The sequence below is a fragment of the Mauremys mutica genome, chromosome 8 (genome assembly GCF_020497125.1).
Source record: "Mauremys mutica isolate MM-2020 ecotype Southern chromosome 8, ASM2049712v1, whole genome shotgun sequence".
NCBI classification, from domain to species: domain Eukaryota; kingdom Metazoa; phylum Chordata; order Testudines; family Geoemydidae; genus Mauremys; species Mauremys mutica.
The window spans coordinates 18789918-18813202 of NC_059079.1; the positions used below are offsets into that span (position 1 = coordinate 18789918).

Consider the following 23285-nt stretch of genomic DNA (forward strand, 5'->3'; position numbering starts at 1 on the left):
CCTCAATCCCCAGGAGACCTCCTTTGTTGGTATGATTCCCCACTGTCTCCAACACGGGCCACTGCCCATTAGGTTTGACCTTTTGTGGTGGCTTGACCATTTTGAACTTCTTCATTCTCCAGACATTTCAGTCATGCTGGTTTAGGGTGTGTCTTAAGCAAATAATTGCTCAAGGGCAGGTTCAAAAGGTGAATAATTATTTGAGGGCAAGGCTAAAAAGTGAATAATTGTTAAAAGGCGAGAGGCCTTGCCTGAATGGGAATGAAGTGAGGTAGCTGGACATGGAACAGAATCAGTAAGGATTTGTGTAATTTCTGAGAGCAAAATCTTTGGTTTGTGGGGGACTGTGATTGGTAGTTCTTTTGCCTTTAGAAAAGGTGGGATCTTTGATCTTTGGAGAAGTTCAGTTCCTGGTCCAACTTGGGCCCAGACCCTAAGCCCTGATTCTGGTCTCACACCAATTTTATACTGGTGTAAGTCAATTGGCTTCAGTGGAGGTACTCCTGGCTTGCCCAATATGGGTGAGAGAGACAGGGCCCCTCTAAACTCGTCATCAAAACTGCCATTTCAGTTTGCCTGTGTAAAACCAGCAAGACAGTGATAATGCTCAGAAAAATGAGGGGGAAAAGAAGCAAAATGAACATTTTAAAAAAGAGAGAAACATTTGGGAAACTTAACAGTATTTAGGGATTTGTTCTTTGTTTCAAGTAGGAATCTTTCACCAATATTCCTCCTCTCCCTCTGTCTCCTTCTCCAGTTGGTGATAATGTTGATACTCTTTTTGGTATTGTGTACCTTTGGGGGCTCTTTGTTTGAGCTCATTGTGGTGCCAAACATGGAATTTAGCAGTGTTAGAAGGAATTTCATTTCTCACCACATTCACAAACATACCACCAATCAATGCCAACTCTTCACACATGTTCTGTCCGTTGGGTTCCCTTCTCACATGGAAGTCCCAAGCTAGCTCTCAGTAGGGCATACATGAAACATAGTGGTGTTGGGTTATCAAAAGGAAAACGAGGCAGTTTGGGAGGCACGCTCAGATAGAGACTGCTCTCACTAGAGGGCCTCTGCTGTATGTTTAAAAAAAACCAACCCATTGTAGCACAGCTGGGCAAATACTGCACACACAGATATTCTGCAAATTATTTGCCTAGTTCTGTATTAGAATGATTTTTCATTACAATGTATTTACATTCATTAGTACATTCCATATGTTTTTAGATGGCTGCATTAGGTGCATTTTCATTTTGGGAGGACCAGCTGCCACTGTTTTTCATACAGTATTTTAAGAGATACAAAGCCATGTCTTACTGGGCTTTATTTACACTTTATGCCTCATCTTATAAAGCAAACAGACTTTTGCTGTTTAAGAGTTGCCAGTTTTTCTCATTATGCACATCTAGGAAAAGCCATTTCAGGGTTCAGAATTATTTTAATTTCCCAGAGCTAGTTTTCCTACCTTATGAAAGCCCTGTGAAGTTGCTTAAATAAAGACTTCAGGATATGAATCACAGATTTCAATGTAATTTAAATGCTAGGTATATACATTTCACAACAGTAGCTTTCTCATTCTCACACTCCCTTTGTTAAATGATAAACACACTTGCCTCTTAGTCTTCTTTCTAAAGATGTAGGATCCAACTGAGGCAAAATCACCTAAAAGATAAGTGTCGTTCTCCCCAGTCCCACTCTTGGGAGTGACTTTGGAAAAAAGCTTTAAGCCCCTTCCTGTCTAAATGCATTGTTTAATGAGACAACAAAAAGAGCCATGAAGCCTGAATACATCTGTTAATTGGAGACTGAGGGAGGCCGAGAACACTCTGGCAATCAAGCATTAAGACCCCTACTATATTCCATTTTCACCGCTGCAGGCTTAGATTAAAGGTCCTGAGTTTTGAGAGTAGTGCAGTGTGGGAGGCAGGGAATTCACTAGCATGCACCATCCTCTCCAAATGGGCAGCTTCATAAATAGCTAATGAAGAGCGGGGGTGGTTATTTGGTTTGTGGTTTCTATCATTGGCTCTTCCTACTAACTTGGTCAGCTTCCTTTGGCACAAGTGGCTTTCTCGGTGTGGCTTTCATAGGTATGACTGATCAGACATTTTGGTATAAGACCTTCTGCCTTCTGGAGCATTGGTTTCTCTCAAGGCTATAGATATTGTTAGTTGTATCAGGCCTTTCTTTAATTAAGACATTTTATGCCTGTAGTCTGCTTGCTTTAGTCATCTAATTATATTTTGCTGTTGCTTCCTGTCATTCAGTTCAGACTGGTACTGATCTTTCTTTTGTTTCCTGATCTTTGTTTTTCATTTTCTGAGCCAAGCTTCCAGTTAATTTCAGAAAACACTTTACACCTGTGGAACTCTCTCTAAAAATGCCTTTGGAAAGCAAGGTGTTTAGTCTGTAGTTAAAAAAAAGGACTTTTCCCATTTATAATTTTAATCTAAACTTATCACATTGGAGTGAGGTTAGACAACTATAATTAATTCCCCCCAAATTGTGGTCAACCAGTTTTCCTAGGAGAGGTGCTATTAATTTTTAGCCTAATTTTTGTTGCCACTAAAGTCAGGATGAATTTTGCTATTAACTTCAGTGGGTGCAGGGTCATGCTTTTGGTTAGAACACATGACCATTTCAAATATGTTCTTTTAAAACACCCATTCTACTGAGAAGTGCTCAGTTGTGTTCAATATTTTCTTTTACATGGTAAGACGCACTTACCATGGATGGATGCCATAGATAACACAATAGATAGTAATCTTCATTTGAGATATCATTAGGGATTTTTGTTGGACTCTTGTCTTGCTGAGAAATCAGGCCCCAGCAGATTTTGGTAGATAAATAATTTTGGCGTCAGACATCCTGTCAAAGGTTTCTGTGGTAAGTTAGTGAGTCAGGTAACCAATACAAAGCACTAAGCTAACATGCTGAAGCAAGCTGTGGTTGTTTCTATTCATTATCCTGAAACAAGTGTTTTTACAGATAGGGAAGGGCAAAATGATTCAGATGAAACAGAAACTGACCCAAATATCCACCCAAATAAAACTGAAGTTTATAATCAGACATGTTGTGCTATATTAACATTGTGTTTTATCTGTACAAATATTCAGTGTATTCCTTCTAATGATACACAGAATGAAATTATAAATCTTATCAATGCTTTTGCTTTTATGCTAATCAAAAGACATGCTAATAGTACAACAAAAATCCTATATGATACCAATCAGCTATGAAAGCACGGACAGAATGCATCTGCCATTTGTATTCATAGGTAGTAGATGTTTTATAGGACTTGTCTTCAACTGGAGGAAGCCTTTAAGCAGATTTAGCCCTGCAGGAATGGCATGTACTTTCTTAATGTGCCAGCAAAGTCTCATGCATGTGCACCTTATAAACACATGACACATTTATTTCAGGGAAGTCAAAATGGTGGTTTTGCCATGACCTTACTTTTTCGTCAACATCAGTTGATAGGGGTTTTTTTTCCGTTAGACCCACCCAATTCTCATGAGGTGAGTAACATGAGCCCCAAGCTTCGCATGTGAATAGGGAAATTCAGACTCTCTTCCAAGCAATGATAATTCACAGTACATTCACTATGCAGGATCTTGTTCTAACCCTGTTATTATGCGTTTGCATATTTCAGCTTTCAATTATCTGGAAATGATCTAGAATCTTTCTTTCTTTCTTCCTTCCTTCCTTCAAGGCAGGTTCTGATTCTTGCAGTGTTCCAGCTTTTTTTATTATGTGTTTGCATATTTTCATTTTCAATTATCTGGAAATGAGCTAGAAATACACACACGCTTCATGGTTCTGATTCTTTAAAGGGAACAGAAAATTTTACCAGTAAAACATTAATATTAGTCTTATCTAGATCAGAGTGATGTTATTACTTTAAGGGAGGAGTCACTTAACATAACTGATTTATAGCAACTTTTTCTTTAGGAGTTGTGCTTTGAATTTATTATGTATTTTTAAATCGTCATAATAAAATTGTGTAAACAAGTCTGCCATGAAATTATTCTTTTTTAAGTATTTGCTTGAATGTACGAAGGATAAAGCAATTTTCTCTTGACATAAAACGAGAAATTTCATGGCTCAGTGTTTGTTTATGATTAAAAAATAAACAAAAGAGAAAACAAAAATCCTCAACATTTTGCATCTTGTTAAAAGTAGCTTCTAGCACATCATAACTTGATTGGAGCGGGGAGGAAAGAAAGAGTTGCAAAAGTACTGAAATGAAAAAAAGACTGATGGCTGAATAGAATATGTTTACTGACTCTAGCCACTAAAATAATGGAAATTACCTATCAAAAGCTCTCTTCTTTTGAACTGATTAACCAAATTAATTGAAAAAGCTTTATTATTTTTACTGTTAAATTTATATTTAAAATCAGCTTCTCATCACTCTTAGTGAGAGTGCGGAAGAAAAGAAAATACACAAACTGAAATTTTGAAGTAACAGGAACAGTTGCAAACTAATCTTTTCTGATTAAATCCATTCTGTAAATGATGAAATATGAGGAAAACTGAAGATAAAATTTTGTTATTCCTCAGACTGAAGAAAGAACTTCTTTCAAGGAGTATTGGCTTGGCAGACTCAAAATAGGCCAAAATGAACAGTGCTTCAAAGTTCATATAGGTTTGAGGGGAGCCAGAATAATAGGAAATTACCTTTTATATAATAACTCTTTAAAAAAAGAAAGAAAGGAAAATCATGTACTAGCAGTTACCTGCTTTTCTGCCCATTGTGAGAATTACCAACCCACATTTTGTCTCATCTGCTGCTCTTGGGAGTTTTGCTTTCATGTTGACAGTTGGGACAGTATCCTGAAATCCTCATTCAGCTCTCACTCAGGCAAAAACGCTGCTTAAGGATTAGACACCTATGAGATTTAAATACCCAGCTCTGGAAGAGGAGACCAAGTGTTCGTTAATATCTGTTCTAGTTTCAAATACTGGTTTATCTAACTTAAAAAATCTGCTATAGCACACGCCTGCCACAAACACCGTAACTGAATGTTCAAAGCGCACACGGATACGTGCCCCTATGGCCTGATCCTGCAAATACTTATACATCTGAGGAGTCATTTCCCTTGTGTGTATAAATGTTTTCAGAATTGGGCCTTAATTCCCATTACACTGGTAAATTTCTGTGTAACCTGCTAGATTTTAAATATTGAGTGCCAAATTCTTCCCAGGTAAAATAGAAATGAATGGAATTACACCAGGAATGAATTGTGCCTTGATACCAGAAGTGGTTAGAACCAGGGGTAGACAACCTATGGCACGCGTGCCAAAGGCGGCACGCGAGCTGATTTTCAGTGGCACTCACACTGCCCAGGTCCTGGCCACTGGTCCGGGGGGCTCTGCATTTTAATTTAATTTAAATGAAGCTTCTTAAACATTTTAAAAACCTTATTTACTTTACATACAACAATGGTTTAGTTATATATTATAGACTTATAGAAAGAGACCTTCTAAAAACATTAAAATGTATTACTGGCACGCGAAACCTTACATTAGAGTTGAATAAATGAAGACTCGGCACAGCACTTCTGAAAGGTTGCTGACCCCTGGGGTTAGAAGCATGATTAAGTTGATCATGACTTGGCCCTGTTGCATTTATCTGCCGGGCTGGGGGGCGAAGGGGGTAGGGGGAGAGGAGAGGAAACAAGGAGAAACCATATAAACACTAATGATATCCTTGTAGGTAAGAATTCTCTCCTACCTTTTGTTCTGAGGACTTCTAAGAAACAGTGGCAAAGTGAAGAATGTAAGATGGTATTTGTGTCGGTCACAAGGGCAATGCAGTTTATAAACATTTTTAGACACCGGAGGTTTGCAACTAAACTGTTTCATTAAGACAAAGGGTGGGGAGCACCCACTTTCTGTATACACATTCCAAGCAAAGGCATTACAATATCATAGCAGTTCTTTTTTTCCTGTAGTTGCCTTTAACGTCTGTAAATGTTTTTAGTTTTTCATCCACTGGGCCAGATTGTAGCTTGAAGCAAATTGGTGTTGCTTCATTGACTAAAAAGGAGCTGTGCTGATTTACACCAGCTGAGGATCTGGCCCTGTGTCTTTATTGTCTCTGTAATGCATTGTGCACACCTATGATGTGGTTGTCTGAAGAGCAGTAATAATAATGGGGTTACCTTGAGAAGAAGCACTGGGTTGGAAAATCAAAAAAAGGGGTGTGTGAATCTGGGGGTAGGTCTTTGTTTGACCTTCTGGCATGAGAAGGAAATTTACTTCTTCCGTAGAAAGCCAGAGCATTATTTTGTTCAACTGACTTACCAGGAAGAAGATGTTACGGAGGTGCACCTTTTCCCCCTCCCCCCACATGCACCAGGCTCAGTACTGCAGCCTCTGAGCAGGAACACTACAGCCTTGTCTACACTGCCACTTTACAGCGCTGAAACGTTCTCACTCCGGGGTGTGAAAACACCCCCCCACACACACACCCCTGAGCGCAGTAAGTTTCAGTGCTGTAAAGTGGCAGTGTAGACAGTGCACCAGCGCTGGGAGCTGCACTCCCCACGTTGGTAGCTACTCCCCTCATGGGGATGATGAAGTGAAGTTCCCTTACACAGCCTTTCCAGAGCCGGCATCCCTTGCGCTTTTGGCCTAGTACACTTGCATAAAGATTTCCCTAGGGCAGTTTCCAACTTATCCTTAGAGGAAAGGAAACCACACACCTATGGTAGAGGCAACATGTCAACATTAACAGGGCTAGGAATGAAGCAAAGATTTACATCTTAGATAAAGTAAAACTAACGATGTTTCACTATTTGTGAAAATAACATCTAAGAGTATTAAATGAATTATAATGAAAGGATTTACCAACAAAAAAAAAGAGAGCGAGACTCTGATACGAAACTGGGGCTCCAGTGCCCCAGTGAATACTTCAAAAGTGGTTCCAGTATCAATCAAGGAATGATTCAGTGTCTGGCTGAGCTAATTTGTTTGAAATTACTTTTCTAGTCATTACAGGAAAACTCCACACAGCCTGATTGCTTTTTCTCACCACTCTCCAGATGTTTTCAGAATACTGTTTGTTGTTCAGAAGATCAGGCATTCTTTATGTTTGTTTGGGGTCCGTAGGCTGTTCTTCCTTATTTTACTTCTATTAAAATAATGTGTATTCCTTTTTTAAACTCTACGCTTGAATTGCACTATCTGCTGATCAGGGCATGGGATATGGAAAAGGGAGACCCAAGGTCTATTCCTGACTCTGCCACTGACTCCCTGTGTGACCACGGCCAAGTCACTTCACCTCTCCGTGGCTCAGTTCCCATCTATAAAATGGGGATAATAATGCCTTTCTCTGTAAAATATATTGAGATGATCAGATGAAAGGCATTGTATAAATGCAACGTATTATTATTATTGATTGCAGGGATGCAGCATTCACTCTAAATTCATTCACTAATTCTCTGAAATGTGTAATTTGCTGTACAAAACATGCAGTACACAAACCCATGGCATTTTCTTATTGCTTGTGTACATTCTGTTGGTTTTACCCTTTGCTGTCAGATTGGTTTAGCTGAGAAGCCACTGCAGAGGTTTTAACATAACATCATTCATTGATCTGTGCAGAGGGAGCAACATGCATTCTCCCGACTGGTACTGCACACAAATGGCATAAAATAGAATCTCTCTGGAACATTTGCCATCAAGTGAAGCTCAAGAAAAACCCAGAGTCCCATAAAACGAACAGTTTATATGTGTAGTAATTGCTTTTAAGTGTTATTAAATGTCCTCCTCATGCCTTACCAGGCTGTACATTTTTAACTATGTCACATTATTGAGGAAATTCTATGAATAAATTCATATTCCAGCCATGTTCAGACAGTACATTGCAACGATACCATGAAAAGTGCATGTAGAATCCCCTCTATGTAACGAGGATGATAATTGCCATGGCTGGAGTTGATCATGGTAGTGTTTTTAGCAGCGTTACAGTACCGCTCACCAGTCATGTAAAGGTTGCTGATTATAAGCCTGAAGACGAGGGTGGAATTTGTTTACTTATTACTGAGTGAACAGAGGAAAGGCATGGTTTTGTTAAAGTTCAGAGATGAGAGTCAAAAGATCTGGGTTCTATCCCTTCTCTACTATAGACATCCTGTGTGACCATGGGCAAGTCATTTAATCATTTTGTGCCTCAGTTCCCATCTGTAAAATGGGGATAATAATACCTGGTACTTTTCTACATTATGGTAGCAGTGCAGCCAGGCTACATTTTTTAATGTCTGCATAGTGCTTTAAGCGCCTCAGCTGAAATGCACGATTCTGTATATGTACAAAATACTATAAAATCCTGTTGACACAACTTTGTTTGAAAATCATTTTTACAATCACCTGATTGTGGTGGTTCTTTTGAATAGATAAAGGCCCTGATCCAGTAAAATCCTTCAAAACATGCTTAACTTGATGCTTGAAGTCTATGGGACTACTTCCATGCTTAAAATTAAGCATGTGCTGAAATGCTTTGCTGGATTATGGCCAATGTGTAGTTTTCAAGCACTGAGCTAGAACTCATCTCCTCCATTATGAGAGCTTTACCTTTCATTGTGATTACACAGATTGGCGAGTGTGCATTAATGCCTTACTTTTTTGTTTATAACTATAAAAAAAAACCCAGGTTTTGGCTTGGTAGTTCCTTGATTTTGGATCAAGAGACTTTAACCTCTCTCAGCTGACATGAATCTTAAAGGAGATTTAGTAATTGAAAGTAATTCCCCAGCATGCCCACAGCTCTGGGATTCCTGACCTTCACATCAAGCATCATTCACACCTCCTCCTTGCCGGGATCTTATGACATATTCCTGAGTGAACCGATCATGTGCCAGAGACCGGTGACACTGACACACCACATAAAGTTGCCTAAAGCCATGTGACAATACCCCTGCCTCCAGTCGCTTTTAAAGTGAAAAATACACATTTCTTGCTAACAGGCATTTTCAGACCCTGTGCTCTGCGGGTGTTGATCTGTTTCTCTATATAATCTGGCTGTGGGTGGTAGCCAGTTAGCTGATCTATCTTCAGTGCTTTTACTTTCACGTCTAGCCCACCCAATTGTGGATGATTCTTGCTATACTCTGATTAGTGGGTTCCTTGGTGCTGTTCATTCGCCACGGGGAATAGGATTTGGACATTTGCAGGAATGGTTGTCTGTCTAAGACCAATTATAGAGGACTCATCTGACCTTCAGTAGTTAAAGTGGTTGAACATTTTATGAACTAACCCATTACTGTCTGGAGAACACATTGGTACACGTGGACAGATTGTCTAGAGATAAAGCATCACAGATGGTGAGGGTAAGGAATCCAACCAAATAATGCCTAAAGTTCTGCTATGCTGGCATTACGTGGTAAAAGGGAAGTGGCAACAGTTACTCAGTTCTTGGACTTGAGTAACTGAAAAATATTAAAAACAGATTTCACTTTCATTTGCTCAAGTGTTGATCATTTGGAACAGGGGTTATTTGTGTGCAAAGGATGAAGAGAAGCTTTGTGAGCAGGTTCTGACCTACGGGTGGGTGCAAAGCCCAAGCTTTGGTGTGCAGACTTTGTATGTGTGTGTGCAGGAAGTACAGGGAGTTAGTGGAATAATAGGTGGAAGCTTCCTGTATTAAAAGAGAAAGAGGGAAACCTGTGACGTGTGCCAGGCAGAGTTGCGATAAACATGGGAGACATCCTGATTCCACAACTACCCCTAGAGATCTCTGTCAGCAGCCCAAAGCTGTTCATTCTCCCTTCCATACCTTAATCCATCACACTGGCATTTCAGCCTGGGTGGGGCTTCTGTGACCGAGAGGCCTCTTGTGGCTCCTGGTTTGGCAGCATTGGGTAGACTGCCCCGATTAAAATGGAGTCTCCACTCTGTGGACTTTCCACAAGAGGCCTTTGCATAACTGCTCAAAAAATGTTTTTTTACTGGACCAACTTCTGTAGGTGAGAGAAAGAAGCTTTACACAGAGCTCTTCTTCAGGTCAGAGCTGTGTGTAAGCTCGCAAGGTTGTCTCTTTCACCAAGAGAAGTTGATCCAGTAAAAGATATTACCTCACCCACCTTGCCTCTCTGATAACTTGGGACTGACGTGGCTAGAACAACACTTCATACAAAAATGTTTTGTTTTTTTATAACCGAGTTTCAGTGGGATAGGCCAGCAGGGCACCAAAACCTATTGCAAGACGTCCTTGTATGTGCTACTTGATTGCTGAGTAGTACCCTGAAAATAGGCATATTATGACAAAGTAATTCAGTTTATTTAAGTATATTTCTGTGTGATGAATGAACAATACTTTATATTTCACTAAATCCATCAGGGACTTACATATAGCCATTGCAAGCCGTTGGAAATTCTTATTTAGTGCGGTGTTCACCAAAAACACAGTCTAGCAGTCCAGAGGTGGATGTTTGAAAACAGTTACCTGGAAAATCAGTTATTTTGATTCTTTGGGCTTGTAAATGTCACACAAAATAGTATAATTGCTCATGGTTCTCTTTTTAAAGCCAGTGTTTTAAAAGCTTTTAGAAACTAGCTTTTGTTTTCCTTAAGCAGTGTTAGAATTCTCAAACAGTGCTAGAATTCTCAGACAATGTTAGAATTCTTGAACAGTGCTAGAACTCTTGCAGCACGGCTATTATCAATGCTTGATTACAATTGGAAGGGAAGCCTCACAGTAAAGGAAGGAGATTATCATGTGGTACTGTTGCCATGTTACTGTGATATTCTTTTTCCTCGCTGTACTTGAGTGCTTGTATATTGGTGGGGGCAGAGGATTACATTACAGCAGTAGGCTTCCCCTCTATGTATGTCCCCTAACACACATGGAGAAAGTCGTATGACATCATCCCAATCAGCACTGATAACACTTATTCAAAGCAGTCAGAGAACAGAAATAATTTCAAACCTAAAATTTCACTTTTATTTTAGGAATCCTGTGTGACATCATACAGACAATAAGACAGCAATAAAATCCTAATGCAGTATGAATCTTTATAGTCACTAGTGAATTCTTACTCTGATTTACATCACATACACAGTAAATTGTGGTTTTCCTATGATTTCTCACTGACAGAACAGATTGTTTTCTAATAAATTAATTGCATTGCAACCTTAAATGTCAATGAAAATTCTGATTAAATCTATAAAAAGGGATTGTGAATGCATTCATGTAGTAATTTAAAGCAATTGATTGAAATTTTAAATTGTGCTTTGTAAACACATATTATAGGGTTAAGGTCTATGGATGTGCTTATGTTTGTAACAGAGGTAAAATATATAGATATTGATCATTTATCATCAGAAAACATTCCCAGTTCTCTTTATCTTGCTAGAGATCTGAAATGTAAATCAAAATCAGGGTTACTATGGAAGGAGTTAGCAATCCTGTTTTAAAAAATCTCTGTGAACATTTGCACTGAAAATCATCTGTCTCTGAAATGAGGAGGATTTTAAAACATATGCAGAGATTGAGATCAGGAGGCTGCTGCCTACTTTTGACTTATTTAAATATGCACAGGGCTTCCTCCATTTTAATCTTCCTTTTGAAAAACATGGCTGTATTGCTATAGCTGGCAAACCCCTCAAAAAACAACCATCATTTCTTCCCTGCATAGCGCAGCTGAGCCAGACTAATCTGGAGTGGGGACCCCCTTCAGCCAGCTAAGCAGCCAGGACGATTCATAATTCATAAGTGCTTCAAGCCATCTAACTGAATGCATTTGGATTAGTTCTTGCTTCTTCGTGCAATCCCTGATTTCATTATTCTGTTCTGCCAGCAAATAAACCCACATACAGCTCTTCTGCAGAGATCGAATGCAAAGCTTTGCTTTGGCTTGGATTAGCAAATACCATGTTTTTTCAAGTCTTTTGGCTTTTATGAATATTAAGCTTTTAATTGACCGGAAAACTGGGACATCCTTGTTCTTGTGGAATTCCTCTACCTGACCTGTGAATTCTTCATAAGGGATTTGTTGATTCTGTTGTGGAGTTTTCCAAAATGCCTGAAGCAAACTATTTATTATCTGTATCTTGGGGTTACATCAAGGTGGGTTAAGAATCTTGGAAGACAATTTATAAATGACTGTGTTATATATTACAAATCTAGGATATAAAATACAGAAAGCATATGCTATTTAAGTTATTTATATATACTGTATAGTAAAAGATAACATCCCTGTACATACTGTAAATGCAACATACATACATGCCATGTTTTTTTTTTCCTTTTGATAATTCACTTCAGAGGACAGAATAATATTGCTATAAAAATAGTTTAACTTGAAAATTAGGAATATCATTTTGTACATATTAGGATGAAAACATGTTTATAATCCTGCATTGTAATATACTATATCCAAGCATACATGTTTTCTTCTTTAGATTTACAATATATTTTTACTCTGTCATGCATTCCTAATGTATGCAATTGCCTTTATTTTGCAAATATATAGCAAAACAGAGCAAATATATATTTAAAATTTAGGCAGGATATGGAATTGAAAACCAGGAGAGGACTTCAATTTTTGAGAAAAATTGCGTAAAACATAGTCTTCTCCTTCATCAGCAAAACCTGATGTGCACATTCTGTTAGAAATTCATTATTGTCAGTTTAATATGACAGTAAGAAACTGCCAATTCCGACAGTGCTGAATATTATCTAAATCAACCATATGTTGCTGACTGTGTTCTAAAGAGCTACACAGTTTATTTTTCAATATCTTGTTTGTGGATTTGCATGTAATGAAGTTACAGTTAAATTAATGTAGAACGGCATTCAGAAAAATGTCAGCTTTTTATTTATTTATTTTATTTCAACAGTTCAAGAGAATGCTAAACCGGGAGCTGACACACCTCTCAGAGATGAGCCGATCCGGGAACCAAGTGTCTGAATACATTTCAAACACTTTCCTGGGTAAGACATTTCACACCAAGCTTTCATATCTCCCGGGAATAGGATTTCATCGAAAATAAATTAGCCACTAGCCTGTACTTGTGCCCATTCTTTAAAATAGTTATCCTGTACAAAACATTGCTGAAATGTTTTCTTTTGGGGTAAGTGGCCTAGATTTCAAATATATAATGGGGGAAAATAGAACAATGTTTAGATAAGTATTTCCTCAAAATAAATAATTTCCTCTAAATCTAACAAAATGTTTCTGTTTTCAAAAAGATTTCATGAACTTACTGTTAGCAGCATTATGCATGATTTTCTTTTGACCTTATGTAAAGGACAAGGTCACACACATACTGCTGAATACTTCCCTTCTTTGCACGTCTTTTGTCCTATAATTGCATGATTGCCCTCTCAAGACAGTAAACAGCCTTGTCTTAGTCATTTTCTATGCCACTTTGTATGTATTCATGAATTTACCACTGCTAATTCTGGGACTGATCCTGAAAATGTTTACACCCAAGAATAACCTTTCTCACATTTGTAGTTCTGTTGAAACTGTTGGGGTTGTGGACGTGAATCAGGTGTTTAAAGGGTTGGGCCCTATGTGATTGCATTATATTTGTTACACAACAAGTAATTTGCTGTAAATGCTTCACATTCAGTTTTAGAATTTGTAAGTATTCTTAAAGAGCAGAAGTTCAGCAAAATACCGATGCAACACTTAAGTCCCACTTAAGCCCTTAACACTAAGTGGTGCATTAGACCTTATATGGAACCTCGGTATTGGTGTGAATTTCACCCAAAGAGAAGAAATGATCTGACACACACAAATATTCCTGGCCAGATATTGTAAAACAATTCCCCATGTCAGTTAAATACAAGAACTAGGGGTCACCAAATGAAATGAATAGGCAGCAGGTTTAAAACAAATAAAAGGGAGTTCTTCACACAGCGCAGAGTCAACCAGTGGAACTCCTTGCCTGAGGAGGTTGTGAAGGCTAAGACTATAACAGCGTTTAAAAGAGAACTGGATAAATTCATGGAGGTTAAGTCCATTAATGGTTATTAGCCAGGCTGGGTAAGGAATGGTGTCCCTAGCCTCTGTTTGTCAGAGGGTGGAGATGGATGGCAGGAGAGAGATCACTTGATCATTACCTGTTAGGTTCACTCCCTCTGGGGCACCTGGCATTGGCCACTGTTGGTAGACAGGATATTGGACTAGATGGACCTTTGGTCTGACCCAGTACGGCCATTCTTATGTTCTTATGTTAAATGCTTATACTTGGATCAAGATATGGCATTATTTTGGACATAGCACATCATTATTAATAATCAGTATGATTGTTTGTAGCTACCTTACGGAAATCTGTTGGCTCTGTTTTATCAAGCAGCCTTGTCAGGACACCCAGAATATTAAATAGTGCCAAAAGTAAAGCAGGACCAGCTAGCTGGAATCCCAACAATCTACTTCTGAAGCTGGAGAGCGTGCAACGTGCTGCATTTTAGTGGGCTCATTTTCATCAGTGGTATTTACAGATTCTTCCTGATGGATTTTTTGCAAGTGAGGATCTTACTGCTTACTGTTTGTCACTAGGAGAGAACACAGATATTTCCATGGAACACAACTCCAGAAGATGTCTTGCTACTTATTCTATAATGGTGATATTCACTCCAGTCCACAAGGGAATGTAGGGCCACCAAACCAATCCTGCATCAGTGGCGTATGTGGTGCAAAGGGCCGTGTGCATGCCCTCCGTACTGGGATGAATTATAGCTCGATTGTTCATTTTAAAAATAACTTTTTAATTTTTAAATTAGCAAAAAAAGGGACCTAGGTGTGTCCTTAGATTTCTAGATGAACCGTACTTCTAGGATGGGGATTGCTTGTTTGTGTCTCCCCAAAAAAGAAAACGCTGCTTCTTCACTTCCCTAAATAAAACAGGGGAATGGTTTTGTAATGCTCAGAATGCTCAAAGGAACCCATACATACAGCTCATGGGATGAATAAGGTGCATGATATATTGTAGCCTTGATTAGTCAGAGGGCCAAATTCACTATTGGCTCAAACAGGTGCAACTTCACTAAGTGCTGTAGAGTAAGTCCTCTGGGGAGTGTGGAGATGCCCCACTCACTGTGTCTTTCTTTGGGTCAAATTTGCCACTAATGGCCCAATCCTGAAGCCCTTATTTAGTCAATGGGCATTCCGCCAGAGAAAGGGCAGCAGGTTTTGGATCCATATCAATGACCAAACTGGGTGGGGGGAGAAGGCTGGGGGAGTATTCTTATCCCTCTCTTGGCTCTATCTAGATGGATTTACAACAACCAAAAAATGTTTTTTTCACTGTATGCCATCCTCTGCAGTGACAAACAGTATAGCTGCTCCCTTTCTTTCTCGTCTCGTCAGAGAATTATAGCCTCGTGGAACAGCAACATCTGTTTCTGTGCCGTTTTGTGTGTGCAGAAGTTCTAAATATAAACCTACACTATAAAATGTGATTTTTTGTAAGTAATTTTTTTTCAACTTCAGTATGAATCCAATCCCAAATGAGAGTGGTTCTTTTTTGTGAGTGGTAATTATAGGATTAGTGATAACAGCTAATGACAGGCTTTCATACAATAAACATTAAGGGCCCAACCCTGCACCGTTGGAATACTCATGTGAGAGAGCTGCAGGACCAGACCCTGATTTTGTATTTGCTTTCTAGAGAAGTGATTCTCATCGCAGATACTTGGACTTCTCCTAAGCATATTTTACAGCTTTTGAGTAGTAGCTAATTTTACTAGCAATATATACTCATAGACTGCCTTTAAGAACACATGGAACAGACACTCTGTGGAACAAATTGCTAAACCTTTGGTGGCTGATCATCGAATCATAGAGGAGATGACAGTCATTTGCTCAGGTGATCACATGTTCTGGATGGTTTAAAGGGGACCACAAGTAGGACTGATAGAAAACAATAAAAACTCAGTGGGAGTGGGAATTATAACAGTCCTTAGAAACCATAATATGTGGTGTTGAAAGTACAGAATATCTGTCTGCACCTTTTTTATATTTTAAAATCAATGAACTGCCTGTTAAGTGGCAGGTACTCCAGTACTCTAAATCAAGGTAAAAAATATACATTCTTAAACTCAAGTAGAGTATTTTCATAAGAAGTAATATTTTGTGGCGGCCACTTAGCAACATGAGTATACTGTATGTAGCTAGATCATAACCTGAAACCCTTTTACTGTTAAGTACAGGTTTTAATTTTTATTGTTTCTTGATCTCCATCACTATTCTGTATCAGCAAACTCGACCTGTCAGAAGGATTTTTCTCAAAATTCACATAATTAATGAGTTTAGTTATTTTAATCAAGTAACAAGGTTTTTGTTTAAGATCTTCATTTTGTCCTGCTTTAGCACTCAACATTGCCAAGGAGATAGTATATAGGAAAGTACTTCTGTTGGTCCAGTGCCTACTCGCAAGGGAAACACCCATTGATGCCAAATCGACAGTCATTGTGAATAATGTCTTTCTTCTTAATTGCAATGTTGCAGACACAATAGTAGTTCTTATTACACAGATTTTTAATTAAGCAAAGGAAAACACAGCTAATGCCTTAGTCCCTCTAGAGATGATCATATCTGCAAAAGTGCAAGGGAATTATAATCTATTTCACAAGTGCACGAAAACTGCGCCCTACAAAAGTCGTGTGCCATTCTTTCTTCATTTTAATCCAATAAATAAATTATTTGTGTTCCATTAAATGAAAGGTGATAACTAATTGTGTAAATCGATTTATTTATTAAAACAAATCACAGCAGGCCAAATTCTCTCCCCAGTTACGTGTGCTCAACTCCCGTTGAAGTCAATAATAGTTCTACACATATCTAAGGACATAAATTAGTTCAGAGTACTGTAGGACGCTTTGTTCACTTTTAATGATTGGAATTAATCTAAAGAGTGGACATTATATTATACAAACACTAATAGACTATTGCACAAATTAAGCAAAGTTGGTGTTAGCAGGCATAAAGGATAACTGCATGGTGTGTCATGCCCCAGCAAAGCCCAAAGAGAAGATCCATTACAGCGGAGATCAGACAATGGTTATGTTGCTGTCCTGCACTAGGTTTTGATCAGGAGGGGCCATCTTTAAAATACACCAGGCCTCCAGGGAGAAACTGTGTGAGGTGGAACCACTAAATCAGCCTAGATTTCGACTACCCTGGACACATCCTTCTTTCACATTCAGTGGCAGCTCCACTCACAAGAGGAGAGAGTCAGCTGTTTCTGACAGCCTGCTATACTCATCAGGGGCCAAATTCTCTTCTGATTTAGCTACCCTGATACTAGTATAGTTACACCAACAGTAAATGTGACCTCCTCTTCCTAAGATCACTAATATCCTTTATACCAGCATAAGATCTTAGACCAGAATTTGTGTTACTAGTGGATTTAGACCTGAGTGTATCAGCCTTTCATGATTAATGACACTGGTACTGAGTAATAATGTCTTAATTTACAATGATCATTGCTTGCTTGAATGTACTATTTTAAATTCAGTGTGATTTTTAATGGTTTGTTAAAATACTTTAAATACTCAGGAGTGATTGTGTAAAGTAGGTTGCAAGGTTCTAAAATTATCATGTGTATAAAATTAAAACTTAATGGTTGATTTTTAAAGTGAGAGTTTGCTGTGTCCTGATTCCATGTAGTTTAATCATTTCACCGTTTTTCTTTCACAGACAAACAAAATGATGTGGAGATTCCCTCTCCCACACAGAAAGACAGAGAGAAGAAGAAAAAACAGCAGCTCATGACACAGATCAGTGGAGTGAAAAAATTAATGCATAGTTCAAGCTTAAACAATACCAGCATTTCGCGGTTTGGTGTGAAAACAGAAAAGGAAGACCATCTGGCCAAGGTGTGCATGATTCTTGTACAAAAACATCCTTGAAGTTATATCATTCTAGATCTTCATCGAAGCTGGAAAGAGAGAAAAGATGGTGCTGTCTACTAGCTTTAGCATTAAAATGGGAGCCAGGTCTCGTGGGTTCTGTTCTCGTCTGTTTGAACTAGTAGACCAAGTCACTTATCCTAACCTGACAGCCTCTGTTGTAAAATGGGAATAAATATTACCTACCTGACAAAAGTATTGTGAGTCTTTTGTCAGGTAGGTAATAGGCCCCTAAAGCATATTTTTAGGTGTGTACAGGCCTTTGAAATTTAATCAGAATAGTTTAAAAGATCAGAAGGAGGAAGGTGTGACTAAGTAGTTCTGAACTGTAAAGTCTTAGGCATTGGTGAACACAGCTCAGCCATGCCTGCCATTGGCCACTTTGCCTTTGTCTTCTTGCTGGAGTTTCTTGCAGTTACACGAGACAGCACCGAAAATAATTCCCTTATGACTCAATGCAGTGTGTTCGCCACTTAATAGTGGTTTGACATAGAATCCTCAGTGTTAATTTACATTTCGTGTACTTTGATAATTACCAGTTAATATTAATTATCATCTTATTAAACTTTCAGAAAATATTGACGAGTTGATTAAACTGATAGATATGATAGTTTGTGGTACATGCTCCCACATGCATTTTTAAAGTATTGTAACTATTCTCTTTTATTGTTTTTGTTTTTCTATAGGAGTTGGAGGATCTAAATAAATGGGGTCTTAACATATTTAACGTTGCAAGATATTCACACAGCAGGCCGCTCACCTGTATTATGTATGCCATATTTCAGGTTAGAGATTCCACATGCATTTGCTATTCTTTTACAACACTTGTATGCTTTCTGATTGTTTTCAGGTTTGTTAACTCCTAAAATATGTGTATGAGGACACCTTTGGTTGCATGTTTAATATGTATTCTTTTCACACTTATTCAACAGGAGAGAGATCTACTAAAAACATTCAAAATCTCATCTGACACCTTTGTAACTTACATGATGACTTTGGAAGACCACTACCATTCTGATGTAGCCTACCATAACAGCCTACATGCTGCTGATGTTGCCCAATCAACACACGTTCTTCTTTCTACGCCTGCATTAGATGTAAGTCGTTCTGTTTTTAACAATGTGATCTGTATTGGGGCATTGAAGTAATTTGTCTGGATAATTCTAAAGTAGTGTTTTCAAAACTTAGGGTGCCGCTTGTGTAGGGAAAGCCCCTGGCGGGCCGGGCCAGTTTGTTTACCTGCCCCGTCTGCAGGTCTGGCCGATCGCGGCTCCCGCTGCCCGCAGTTCGCTGCTCCAAGCCAATGAGAGCCGAGGAAGCGGCGCGGGCCGAGGGACATACTGGCTGCTGCTTCCAGCAGCTCCCATTGGTCTGGAGCAGCGAACTGCGGCCAGTGGGAGCTGCGATCGGCTGGACCTGCAGACGCGGCAGGTAGACAAACCGGCCCGGCCTGCCAGGGGTTTTCCCTACACAAGCGGCGTCCCAAGTTTGTGAAACACTGTTCTAAAGCAATAAAGCAGGATATCTGAATGGATATTTCAGTATATAGATCCTCTGTGTGAATTAATTGAAGCTATATGCAGTATTGGTGGCCCTGAAACCTAACTGCTGGAAGGCAACAGGAGGCATGAACGACTGAAATGTGTAATCTTGAGCTAACCAGTGGGTTAGTGATTGTGCATTCCAGCGCCATTCAAGGTTCAGAGAGTCAATTCCATGTCTTGTCCTTACTTCTGGTTTGTAGATGAAATTCTGTCCACTCTCAACTCCTCAAAATCTACTATTGGAGTTTTGTTCACAGAGTCAAGATTTCACTTTAAGATCGTTAAAATACATAGCAGAACACTTAAGCCAATTCATTCTGCTTTAGCATCCATTCATATTGCAAAAGTAGTATACTGTACTGCTTTTTCTGAGGGCTTAGTTTACTTAGGGCAAAGGTACCTTAAATAATTTTCAGTAACAAGTACATGTAGTGTTTGAAGGGCTTTCTTCTGACTAGAAACATTTTGCTCATGGGAGGCTAAATCTTAAAAACAAGGACAATTCGTTTTGACAATTTTCCATGCAAACCATTCAGAGCTTATGATTTAAAGGCTGTGGTCACATGCTCATATTGTTCATTTTTTCCTAGGCTGTCTTCACAGATTTGGAAATCCTTGCAGCAATTTTTGCAGCTGCAATTCATGATGTGGATCACCCTGGTGTCTCCAATCAATTTCTTATTAATACAAGTAAGTCTGGTTTTAAATACAGTAGTACCGCACTAATCTGCAAATCTGATACCCTCTCTCCCTTGGTCAACAAAGATTTAATAGCAGAGCAAGGTCTCAAATTACTTCTTTAAGACTGTGTTACTGTCATGCAATATTCTGCAGTAGACTACTAGCGCACCATGAAACTGAGCAATAATTAAACTGTTGTCAAAATAAAAAAACAAGTGAACTTTGTGATGTGGTCTCTTTGCAACATAAGTCATGTTTATTTTCCTAGTACTAATTCACAGTGAGTCTTCCAGTCATTAGTGTGAATTTGGGCCGTTCTTTTATAACTAATGAGACAACTAAATAATCCATAATATTTTATTTTATATTTTTATTGTTGTTGTGGATGATGACAAAGCCAAAGATTAGTGTTTGTGGTTCATAGTCTACTTTGCAACATGCTAAATACATGTGTTAGTTCCAAAACAACTGTATGGCTCCATTTTGGAAAGTTTCTTTGCATGTTTCATGCTTTCTGTTGTTAGTGACAAAAAGATCAATTTTTTTCTCTCATCTCAAGCTAGTTACCAATTAAACTGAATAATAATGAGCATATTAGAGTACTTGTATACGAGTGCTACTATTAGAATACCACATGCTATTTGGCTCTGATGAAACAAAAAGAAAATCAGTAGAACACAGCATGCCTAGTTTTTAATAATTTATTTAAATGATTCTAAAGACTTCAATTCACAACCGAAGGATTTCCTGTTTTGAAATCCTGCATTATGCTTACTGATTTCTTTCACACTTCTTTGCTAGATTCTGAACTAGCTCTGATGTACAATGATGAATCTGTCTTGGAAAACCACCATCTTGCTGTGGGTTTCAAACTGCTGCAAGAAGAACACTGTGATATCTTCCAGAACCTTTCGAAAAAACAGCGTCAGACTCTCAGGAAAATGGTGATAGACATGGTAAGAATGTCTGTACTCTGTACAGACCCTTACTGTACCCTGGCTATCCCTACTGCTGTTCTTAAAGAGAAAAATCGCCTTTTTGCACTGCTGCATTTACTTCAGAAGGTTTTCTTCTTTTATAAAGGTGTTGGCAACAGATATGTCCAAACATATGAGCCTTTTGGCAGATCTAAAGACTATGGTGGAAACTAAGAAAGTGACAAGTTCAGGAGTTCTCCTTTTGGATAACTATACAGATCGTATACAGGTATGTGATTGCAATTTTCCTTAGATTTTTGTCATTTTGCAGTTTATTCTTTGTTGAAGAAACTGTGCTGCATAGTTTTACTCTGTGTAATAGTCAGCATTTGTTGCAAAGTTCAGTGCTAACTTTTTTAGGAATCATTCAAAGCTTTAGGACCCATATTGCTACTGTTCAATACCATGGAGCGAAGCAAAGAGGTATAGGAAGGCCCTAGGATGGATTCAGGCACTGCAATGTTTTCTCATTCTCTCTCTCTCTTGTTGAAGTTGTTCTATTGTGTATCTGAGAGATCTGCCTCAGAATATCCCAATGCATAGAAAAACCCACAGCACTGAGTCTCAAAGTATATAGAAAGGGGCTTACTCTCTCTGAGAAAGGGAAAGCATCCCATTCCTCCCTCGACTTTGGTGGCAGACATTTAACAACAAGCTCACCAAAAAACCTCCCACTTTATCGCTGGTTTAACATAAAGATCATGATTCATTTTTTTAAAAAGCTGTTAATCTGGAGACAGAAGTTGCTGTAAAATATAGAACACTCCATTTCTCCTTAAATCCCTTTGTCCACAATTAATCAAATCCATTTTATTTGTGTATAAGGGATGTTATTCAGTTAATAGAGCAGGGCTCCTTAGCTATAAAAGGCTCAATTTAGAGAAGAAATTATGAATGGTGGGAAGCACCTGCATTCAAGAACAGACCTACGTGATGGCAGACTGCAACTGCACCCTGTATATCTATAGAGTTAGCTGGTTTGGCACACAATGCCCTTTGTGCTTCCACAAAAGACCCTGACAACTAATCTCTAGTGTAATTTGGAAGAAATTTTTGAGAAGTTACTTTTTCATAGGATGTTGCATAATCAAAGACTTTTGTGATTAAAATGTTCTTGATTAAGCAAACAGGTATGGTCTGAACTCTTCTTTTATTCCACTTGATTTTATGAGTTTTCTTATTAATGTAATTTCAGGTTCTCCGAAATATGGTACATTGTGCAGACTTGAGTAATCCCACAAAATCCCTGGAATTATATCGGCAGTGGACAGACAGAATCATGGAGGAATTTTTCCAGCAGGGAGACAAAGAACGAGAGAGAGGAATGGAAATTAGTCCAATGTGTGACAAACACACAGCCTCTGTGGAGAAATCACAGGTAATTTACATGGGGTATATTTTAGTTGTTTCAGTTTGTAGTTTTAAAATTGAATGGGCCAAGTTCATCCCTGGTGTAACTGGTTTCATCAATGGAGTTACACCAGGGATGAGTTTGGTCCAAATGTTTTTTCATTGATTTGGATATTTTTATTAAAGGCGTGGCATCCTCTTGCTGCATTTAATATGCTCAAGGGTCATCTGCCTTTTCAATTATAATGACAGGTTTTTTTCAGTGGAATAGGTAAATATCCAAAGGTTCAGAAGTTTGATTCTGATAAACCCCAAATACCTGAATGTCTTTGAAGCTTTTATGGATATACGTGACCATTCTAGGTGTTCTCTTTCCTGCTTCACTTCGCCTTATGTTCAAATGCAGACTCAGCCTTCTCTTTTTGTGTTCCTACTTCCAGAAGCAATCGGGAATCTATCTGATCCCCCTGGCTGGGAAGAATCAGATTCCCCCACCTACTATTCTTCTCTCATCCTTCACAACATCCTTCTCCTTAGTCCTCAATGAGTCCCTCCAAAATTGGTCAATATCCTGCCAAGTCAGCAAAGTTTTGGCAGTCTCTGTTTAGTGGCTAGTCTCTTTACATTTTGCACAGTCTAGAGCCTTCCTGAGGCAGGATCCACTCCAGAATGCTTTGGGAAAGATCTGTAGACAGCAGCCAACGCGGTGTGGACTGTCAGACCTCTGGAAACCCACAGTTTTTCAGGATATAATCTTAAGGGCCCGTTGGAAGTCCTGGGAGGAGGGGATTGGGAAGGCAGGGCAGTATTTATCTAAATCAATACAAATATTTTAAAAGGAGTTGGCTCCTTTGAAGACTGGAATTA

General features: G+C 38.7%; 1 protein-coding gene across 4 annotated transcripts in view; it reads left to right on the forward strand.

Annotated features, from left to right (window-relative positions):
* Positions 1-23285, forward strand: part of PDE4B (phosphodiesterase 4B) — a 361995-nt gene that overhangs the window by 334310 nt on the left and 4400 nt on the right. For 3 of the 4 annotated variants that reach the window (XM_045028054.1, XM_045028055.1, XM_045028057.1), the window contains exons 9-16: positions 12844-12937; positions 17655-17833; positions 18553-18651; positions 18799-18963; positions 20001-20100; positions 20893-21047; positions 21175-21297; positions 22264-22446. In XM_045028054.1, coding sequence (XP_044883989.1) covers positions 12844-12937; positions 17655-17833; positions 18553-18651; positions 18799-18963; positions 20001-20100; positions 20893-21047; positions 21175-21297; positions 22264-22446 — 1098 coding nt within the window. Of the gene's footprint in view, positions 1-12007; positions 12071-12843; positions 12938-17654; positions 17834-18552; positions 18652-18798; positions 18964-20000; positions 20101-20892; positions 21048-21174; positions 21298-22263; positions 22447-23285 lie in introns of those variants that run through there. The other variant, XM_045028058.1, reaches the window with a different exon arrangement.